General features: G+C 41.3%; 1 protein-coding gene across 4 annotated transcripts in view; it reads left to right on the forward strand.

Annotated features, from left to right (window-relative positions):
• The window catches only part of PIGN (phosphatidylinositol glycan anchor biosynthesis class N), a 107598-nt gene extending 105503 nt beyond the window's left edge, over positions 1-2095 (forward strand). For all 4 annotated transcript variants that reach the window (XM_032422699.1, XM_032422701.1, XM_032422700.1 and 1 more), the window contains one exon: positions 86-2095. In XM_032422699.1, coding sequence (XP_032278590.1) covers positions 86-209 — 124 coding nt within the window. In that variant the 3' untranslated portion in view covers positions 210-2095. The remainder of the gene's footprint in view (positions 1-85) is intronic.
• The last annotated feature ends 7705 nt before the right edge of the window (positions 2096-9800 follow it).

A 9800-nucleotide genomic window follows, 5' to 3' on the forward strand; every position in this document is an offset into this window, starting at 1 on the left:
TAGAAACATTATTTAGAGGGATCTTATGTTCCTTCCCACATATGTTCTCTCCTCCTGTAACATGTTTCTTTTTCTCCTTGTGTAGCATCAGCCAGTACGTGATTGTCATGTCTATGACCATCGTCCTGGTGTTTCTCAATGGCCTGGCACACCTGCTCACGACAAAGAAACTCGAACTCTGTGGCAAACCCAAAAGCCACCTCATATGATGTTACCGAAGCCATCATTCAACATCTGGATCCTGTTTCTCATTCGCCTTTTAAACCAAACTCTTATCGAGGATTCAGTAAGAAAATGGATATTGATATACAGCATATTCTGCTCCTACAAAGAAAATTTTATGTGGAATTCTGAATTTACAGGGTGTCTGGAATAAAGGAGCTTCCATTTTCTTTAGGTCTTGTACGTGTGAAATAGTGGTTCTATCGTGGAAAAGCATAGTAAACTTACTCCATTTGCATTTTCTTCCTGTCGCTGGCAGCTCTTCTCACTGCTGTTTCAGAGCACCTGTAACAGTCTGGTCACCAACTCTGCAACTCCCCATACATGCAAAGGAGGATGTGCTCCCGTGGGGGCTCCTGATCAATCCAAAAGCAATGATGGCGAAACTCGGGAGGACATCACCAGGTGGCACCATAAATATTTATCAACTCTCAGCACTGCTTTTGCAAGTAGTTCTAACTACTGAATCATAACACTAGAAAGACAATCAGGATCTGTTACTTCCTGAAGCTTCAGTGGAAACCAGTGCTGCCAGGTGTTTGTCATTTTCCTTCAGTGTGCTCCAATACCGTCTTAGCGCTGTTTCCAGGGTGTTCATCGTGTATCAGCCAGGTGCGGGTTTGACCTTCACTCCTTTTTTTTTTTTTTTTTCATTTCTGGATTCCCATTGGAATTTCTGGAGATGGAAAGGTAGAAAATGCTTGGTATTTGTGTCTAGTTCAGGGGAAAATTTTTTAAAGGATAAATTTTTAATTGTAGACTCACTATCTATTACCCCCATACCTTTTATCATGTATTGTTTCAACAGAATTCTTGAAGTCAATGGTTAACTTTCTGCCCATATCACAGAAATCATTGTTAACATTGCTTATCTTTCTGGTTGTAAGATTCTAGCCCAAAGGACTAGAGTCCTCTCATTTAATTTAAATTTCCATCTGTAAACTAATTCTAACGGACAAAATATTTTAAGAGTAATTTTTATTTGGATTTTTCATAAAGTGACCTTTATATATCACGGTAGAGTTGGCCTTTTGCCCACTGTGTGCCCGTCGGATTTTGGCTGATGCTAAGCTTTGCTGGTCTGAGTCTCATTTTTAAAAAAAAATTGCTTTGAATTAAATTATAGGATTACTAACTCACATTAATGATGAAGAAGCCCTCTACAAATTACTATATTTTTCAAATTAGCGAGTGAACAAATACAATTTAGAAGATTCGAAAATCAGTTTGGCAAAATGTGCTTTCTTAATTTCTGCTTGTGATGAAGTGTGGGTATAATTTGTGTGTGATAGTACTTCATGATATACCAGTAACAGCACCATTGTCAGAAAAGAAAGATCGATGTCAGTATAAGACCACATGCATCAGTCTGTAATATAAAATTTCTATCAACAACTAAGAAGCTGCTGTTAGCCGGCGATGATATTGGCAGATATAAAACCCATGAACTTTCACATTGTCTCAGAGGATTTTTAATCTGTTTTTAAACAAGTCAGAGAAAACTGACTTTATAAACACTTAACCATTTAACTCCTTTTATATCTATTTTTACCTTCCATCTTTTCCCAGATTTTCACACAGAGGGATTAATGAATATTTTATTATGGTAAAAGGTGCTCAGTGCTTTACCTTTATTTTGTTCTTCGAAGCCCATCTTTTCCTAATATTGTTTTGAGTCAGTATGCGCTTATAAAACAGGACTGTGTACTTTCAGTCACAGGCTGACCTTGCTACACTGTTTACTGGATGCCTCAGACTCGCTTGGAAACAGTTTGCTAGAGGGGCCTTTTCTGTTATGCAGCTTGTCAAATATCTTAAAGTGTTTTGAAATGCATATTTTTATATTAGCAGAAAAAATAAATATGATTTAAATATATTTCTGTTTAAGGCATTCACTTTTTCATTCTAACTGTTAATACCAGATCTCCAAATCAAAACTTAAGACATTTGCTGGTTAACATTTGCTTAAGTTAGGAATTCCTGTAAGAATTAAAGGGTGCATATCAGATTGAGAAAATACTGAACAAAAAAGCCAGGGACCATGAATAAATCTTGGAGGATACTCCAAGGACTTCAGAAACTAACTGCAGTCTATCCATAATCAATCAGTGTTTTAGTTCTCTGTATTATTATATTTAATGTGCACTATTTAGAACATAAAATGCTTTTTTTATTTTTTGGGGAAATAATGTTATTAAATAGTAATATATTTTCGTAATAATTGCCGTAAAATGACCTAACAATGATAGAGCTGGACTACATACCTAGATACCTATTCATCGCTCACAATATTGTTTCTTATCAAAAACTCATTCCAATTTCAGCCAACTCACATATTAGGAGCATATATGTCCCCCATCCCCATCCCCACCCCCTACTTTTATACACTTGTTGTAGTAGATTAAGGATTCCTTTGCTCCCCGACCTTTGATACATACCTCTGCCATCAAAAATGTAATTTCTGATGGAGCTGGCCCAGGGGTGAGGGAAGGGTTATGGGGGCGGGGGGGGGGGGCTGTCTCCAGATAGAGGCAGTAGCTCTGCAAGGTTCCAGCTCTCCTGGGGGAGGACCTGGGGAGCTCCTCTTAGATAAATCCTAGACGTCATCTGATCCAGGGGGCTGAAGGGAGTGAGCTAAATCGGCTCAGTCATTTGGAGTGGACCCCCTTTTGGCAGTTCTGAGGACTCCTTTAAGAGAACAGAGGGAACTTGGTAATTTCTCACCTTTTCAGAGTCATTTTTATATATCTACGTTTTTTTCATCCTTTGTAAAATGATTTGAAGTGGGATTGTTATGGTATGTGTTTTCAGTACTATGGTAATCTCTTGTAGCATTTTTGCATCGAGGTATGTAAAAAAGGTAGATGAGATTTCTGCACTTAATACTCATTCTATAACAAGAGCATGTGAGAAGTAATGTATCACTTGTTAATTTCCTTAGAGACACAAATAGATCACGATTTTTCAACTCATCACCCTTAGAACTGCAGTATTTATTTGCCACTTAGCATTTCTCAAAGTATGTCCCTTAGAACATCAGTTCCTTAGGATTTCCAAGGAATTCTTCCTTGTATTAGGATACAAATAGATGTCATAATAAAAATGGTTCCCTGATCAAATATATTTGAGAAGCACTTAGTCAAACAAAGTTAAATAGGTATATTTATTATAGTACTTAGGGAATTTAACTTGGTCTATGAATTGTGAAGGGAAAAAAAAAAAAATAGCAGTATGCCAGCAATTTCCACTTGCTTGGCTGCAGACCTTTCTTCCAAGTCTCCCTTCCAACTGGGAAGCATGCTTTAGAAATGTCGCCATATCCTTTCATACTTAAAACCTCAATTTGTGGGGCACCTAGGTGGCTCAGTCATTAAGCGTCTGCCTTCAGCTCAGGTCATGATCCTAGGATCTTGGGATCGAGTCCCACATCGGGCCTCCTGCTCGGCGGGGGAATCTGCTTCTCCCTCTCCTCTGCCTCTCCCCCCAGCTTGTGCTCTCTCTCTTGCTCACTCTATCTCTCAAATAAATAAAATCTTAAAAAAAAAAAAAAGAAAAGCCTCAATTTGTCACACTGTTTTGGAAAAGGGTGTTATATGCTTAATTGAATGTTTTCCTGAGGAAACTTTAACCCTTAATGTGGGAAAACTTTAAAATTTTATCTGCCTCTTTATAAATTGTGCCTCTTTATAAATTTATAAATCGTTTAGTCTTCCATGTGGGACCCTTAAGTACTACCATACAGCATCCAGTTCGTCACAGATCATCAGATAGCCCTGACAGCATTTGGACTAGGTCTTTATACCTTATATTTTACAACCTTTACCAGAAAAATACATTCACAGCAAATATTGGCTTGTTTTCTTGTGATTTGTCACTCTAGGAAGTGGTTATGCCTTCCTTGGTTTTTCTGTTTTACTTATTTCTGTCCTGTCCTATTTTCTCTCTTCTCTACTCGTGTCACTCCTCTCTCTTAGCCATGTTAGAACTGGTGTGTATACAAATAATGGATTTTCTCCATGAATTAGTTCCCATCAGTTCTTACGTTCAGTGTAGATAGGGTGTGAGTGTATAATGCTCTGCGGGGCCAATGTCTGCTTGGCATTCTGTCCTCTGGAGTAACTGCCTCCATTGCTAACTGTATCTCTGGCAGGAGCCAAGTGGTTTCTTAGGGATCTTCCCTCACCACACATGACTACTTTAGAGGTGCACGTCTGACCCAAGCTGGGCCAATCTGAGTTCTTTGCAAGATTTTCAAGCTAGAAAGGAGAGAAACTTTCTAAGATTCAAAGTTCAGGAGCTATTGATAGCTAGCTTAGATTGAGATACTGTAGAGACCTTCTAATAGGTGACCTTCCATCACATGCTTACATACCCAATAAAAAGTGGGATTATTTTTACTATTATTTCTAAGGACACGGTGGATAATGACAAGTCCAGAGCTTCACTTAAAATCCTTAGTTTTGTGTATTCTTTTTACCTTCTGCTTTCTAAATTAGAAATCAATGGGACAGAATGGTTCAGTGATGTTCTTTGCGGGTCTCTTTGGCTCTGTCTGCTGCCCAGCCTCTCTCGGTTCCAGCCATCTTGTAGCCCTTCCCATTCATTTCCAAAAAAATTTTGTCTGCATCTCTGTTACTTGCAACCAAGAACTTTAATTGATATGCATGCTTTGAATGTGTTTGTAAATGATCTCATCAATTTTTAGTGCAATTTCTTTTTTTTTTTTTTAAGATTTTATTTATTTATTTGAGAGACAGACAGAGTGAGCATGAGCAGGGGGAGGAGCAGAGGGAGAGGGAGAAACAGACTCCCTGCTGAGCAGGGAACCCGATGACGTGGGCTCCATCCCAAGACCCTGAGATCATGACCTGAGCCAAAGGCAGATGCTTAACTGACTGAGCCACCCAGGCGCCCCTGTTTAGTGCAATTTCTAATTAAGACTTTTAAAAAAATTGTGATAAAACTTAACAAAGCCCTTACAATGTGCTGGCACTATTTAAGTGCTTTACAAATACTAAACTATTTAATCCTCATAATAACCCTATGAAGTAGATATTATACTCTTTTACAGATGGGAAAACTGAAACACAGGGTGATTTATAAATAATTTGCCCAAGATCGCACAACTAGTGTGAGACTGGCTGGCTGGCTTGCTTGTTTTGCTTTTACATTTTAAACAGACGGTTTCTGCCAAAACATTATATCCTGGAATCTGCGTAAAAGTATTTGTATACTTTTGCTTCTGAAAGCACAGTGTATCTAAGCAGGTGACTCTTCAGTTGTATGTGTGTAATCAAGTGTAAACAGTATAATTAGGAAAACATACTTTTGAAGTTGCCTACCCATGTGCAATTGGCATGGGGCACGCTTGCACCAGATTCTTAACATTTGAGGTGTATGCCAGGTGTCTTCCAAATGGTATATAAAGCAAAAGGAGCAAGTTTCCTCACTTATTTTTTATTTTTTTCATTTTAAAGATTACTTATTTATTTGACAGAGAGAGACACAGTGAGAGAGGGAACACAAGCAGGTGGAGTGGGAGAGGGAGAAGCAGGCTTCCCGTGGAGCAGGGAGCCCGATGCGGGGCTCGATCCCAGGACCCTGGGGTCATGACCTGAGTTGAAGGCAGATGCCTAATGACTGAGCCACCCAGGCGCCCCTATTTGCTGTCTATTTTCAAGCACTTGAAATTTGAGAAAGACCTGGACGTCCAGAGTTCGCTTAGTGTAGTGGGTCGAATTGTGCCACCCCCCCGCCCCGAAAGAGATGTCCACATCCTAACCCCTGGGACCTGTGAATGTGATCTTATGTAGCAAAAGGGCCACTGCAGATATAATTAAGGATTTTGAGATGAAATCATCCTGGATTATCCAGGGGGGACCATAAATCCAAAAGCAAAGTGTCCTTGTGAGAGAAGAGATGACAAGAGGAAAAGGCCACATGAAGATAGTGTTGTGGCCACAAGCCAGGGAAGCCACCAGAAGCTGGGAGAGGCGAGGAAGGATCTTTGCTCCAGCCTTCAGACAGAGGGTGGCCCTGCCAACACCTTGATTTACAACTTCTGGCCTCCGGAACTATGAGAATAAATTTTCATTGTCTTAAGCCACCCAGTTGGTGATAATTCGTTATGGCAGCCCTAGGAAACTAATACATTTGGGGAGGTTAGCTTCACAGAATCAGACTGAATCAGCACTTGCATGGCTAACTCATAAAATTTACTGGGTCACGAGTTTGAGTACCGTGGTTCACCCTAAAATGTGAATATAAAGATATCAGCACATAAACCTAGAGGTAGAATTAATTACTCTTTTAATGTCAAGATTGCTGATGATTTTTTCTGGAACATTTCAGCCGTGCTTTTCTGGAAGTAGTAAAGAGATCCTTAGACTTTCCTTTTCCCTCCAATATTTTGGTATTTATGCATCTGGATTCAGTTGAAACCAGAAAGTTGAAAGCTCGTCATAAATCTGGTTGTCTTTTAAACCGTTGCCCTCGGGCTCACTTGAGAAGAGCCTTACCCTCCTTAACACTGTGGCATCCATGACCTACTCCAGAGTGGGGGAGGGAATTTTCCCACAGGAGCCCTGCACACAAATCCTCTCAGTCTTGATCCAGATTTGGCGTAAATTAGACATGCCACCACAGGACCCGTGACAGGGCCTGGCACCATCACAAGAACATTCCCCGAACCTTCGAGTGAAGCCTTCAAGTGATGTTTCCTTTGTTAGGCCACGAGTTTAGTGTAATGTTAACTGACATTCTGGCTTGTAAGATCTTATCTCATGTCAGTCTGATGGTTGGAGCTGCTGTTCTTACTGCTTCCGGGGCCTCAGAGCCTGACCAAACTCACTGGGGTCTAAGACGGGAGAACACTGAGGTGAGGGCCTGTTGGCCATCCCCTGGGTGTCCGCATCTGAGAGTTTGTGTGGCCGGAGGCTTACTGATTTCCTTATTTTACCTGGTGGACCTGCTCCTCCAAAGGTGGCTGACCTCAGGGGCAGAGCTGTCGAGGCCTGGAGTTGGGCCTAATGCAGTGAAGCGTTGTCGTGAACTAAAGATGCATGGGATCCCAGAGAAGCGGTTCCTCCGGCATCTGCTCTCTCTCCTGGCTCCTAGTGACCCACCTCCCAGCTCTTACTGTTGCTTTTCTGAGTGGCAGCTTGAGGTTTCGGCCTTGCTCCTGAATATATCCTGGGCTATAGCAGTCATCATTACTAAATACCATATTCCCCTATTCATCAAATTCAGCTTTTTGAGACTGAGCCAGTTCAACTGGCTGTCAACAGAGTAAAAGTGTTCTCCTTCAAAAAAGAAAAGTTTTCTTCCTTTCATGCATCCATCCTATCCAACCATTCTTCATTCACCCCGGCACCACCCCTTGATCTCCCTACAAAAAGCTTGCCCTTCTCCCTGCTTGTTCTCTCTCTCTCTCTCTGTCAAATAAATAAATAAATAATCTTTAAAAAAAAAAAAAAAGGTGGGGGCACCTGGGTGGCTCAGCCGGTTAAGCATCTGCCTTTGGCTCAGGTCATGATCCCAGGGTCCTGGGATCGAGTCCCACATCAGGCTCCCTAATCAGCGAGGAGCTTGCTTCTCCCTCTCCCTCTGCCCCTCCCCCGGCTTGTGCAGTCTCTCTCTCTTTGTCAAATAAATAAAATTTAAAAGATCTTTTAAAAAAAAGCTTTCCTTGAGCACTTATGTGTCAGCTCTGAGGTTGGATGAAGGAACCTGAAATGGTTAAAACCCAACACTGACTTCACAATCCCGTTCTCCTCGGGCTTTACAGGTGGGCAGAAAAGCTAGCAGGAGTAAGATAAAAAAAATAAAAAAAGAGAGAGAGAGAGAGAGAGAGGGAAAGATCAAAGGCGTTCTCTGGATCAGTTTACCCAAGAGGGCAGAAAAAATAAGAAGTGATGTAAAGCCATCAGAACCAGAACAGATCTCTTTCCTCCAACACTTCTTATTGCCCCCTTGTGTCCCAATCAAAATTGTGTTACTGCTCGGAGAACTCTGTGGGAGGAAGACAAAGACGCAGAAGGCTCATGGTGGTGACTCTCACCAAAGTGACCAGCAGCCTGCATATCGCCCCATCGCTGGCTTGCCCGAGTCTGTGCTGTGCTTGAATTTTCCCTGGTCTTGGCTTGTGGCCACCATGTTCTAGCCTTACAATGTCTGTGCTGCATTTCACACCGGGAGATGATGATGCTCGTCACTGATCCAAAGGACAAGCACGTGGAATTGCTTTTGGGGAATCAGGATGATGTTGCTATCTATGAAGACTTTTTTTCCTTTTTCCCTCTGATGGTAACTTCCTTACTTGGGAGGCACACCCAAATCCTTGGCTTCGGTTAGATCCATACTCTAAGGAGCTAAGAAAACGGAATTGGGCAGTTGCTATACAAGAAACAGTAACGTGTCTTATTTGGAAAACTCCAGCGACTTTGATCTACATGAAAATGTGGATCATTTTCAAAATCGCACTTCATTCAGAATTGTTATCCTTTATTGGACAATGCTTTTCAGTTTGAATAATTAAAATCACAGTATGGACAAGGAGGAGTAGAAACTTGCTTCCAAAAATTTAAGCAGGAAATTCCTGAAAGTTTATCAAGAAGACTAATTTTGCAGGCTACTGCCAGCTACATAATGGCATGTCCTTCAACGATGATATTTTTAAAGCCTTTTAATTTCTTCTGTTTCTTTTTAGAGTAGATGGTCTAAATGGCCTAAGCCTGTCAAGATGGTTTGATTCATTGTTTCAGAATTGCTGACACCTTGGAGGGATAAAGGGCTCAGGAGAGTTAAGTCAGTGAATCCCTCTGCTGTTTCGGCTGTAACAATTGGCAAAGAGAGACTCACCCAGGGGGGCCAGGTATATAAAGACCCTAATGGCCTTACAACTGTCGGGCATTCTTATCCTCCTCATCACTGTTATTAGGGGCAAGAGGAAAGAGTTGGAAGCGAATTTGCCAGGATCTCTCTGTAGATCATAGAATCCAGGGCTAGCAACAGCCTGGTGGCAGGAGAGCACAGTGGAAATGAGGATATTGAAATTTAATATGTGATGTTGGGAAAAAAGGGGTATTTTAAATAAAAATAAGTATTTATCATCTTAGTGTCTTTTTTAAAAGCTTGTGTCTCAGGGGAAAAATCCTTCTCAAACCAGCCTGATTTGCACATTTGCAGTCATTCTGGTTTCACATTTGGTCTCTGATGACAAAAGGGTCACCTCACTTCTCTGGCAACTTCTGATGTGTCTGTCATGTCCCCAAAGCAGATTCATTCTGGAATGTCTTTTGACAGGAGTGACAGTGCAGGCGGGCCCAGAACTACGAAGCCTGAGGGGATTCTCCGTGTGAGGAGAGCATATTGTGTACATTGGGAAGTAATAAGACATCAAACTTTATGTGTTTGTAACATTTTTTATTCCTACCAAAAGAGTGTGAGAGTCCCAGTTCTTCCATACCTATGCCAACACTTGACATGGTCAGTCTTTTTAAAGTTTAACCACTCTAGGGGCGCCTGGATGGCTCAGTTAGCTAAGCATCCATCTCTTGGTTTCGGCTCAGGTTTTGATC

The sequence above is a fragment of the Phoca vitulina genome, unplaced genomic scaffold (genome assembly GCF_004348235.1).
Source record: "Phoca vitulina isolate PV1807 unplaced genomic scaffold, GSC_HSeal_1.0 scaffold27, whole genome shotgun sequence".
Classification (NCBI taxonomy): domain Eukaryota; kingdom Metazoa; phylum Chordata; class Mammalia; order Carnivora; family Phocidae; genus Phoca; species Phoca vitulina.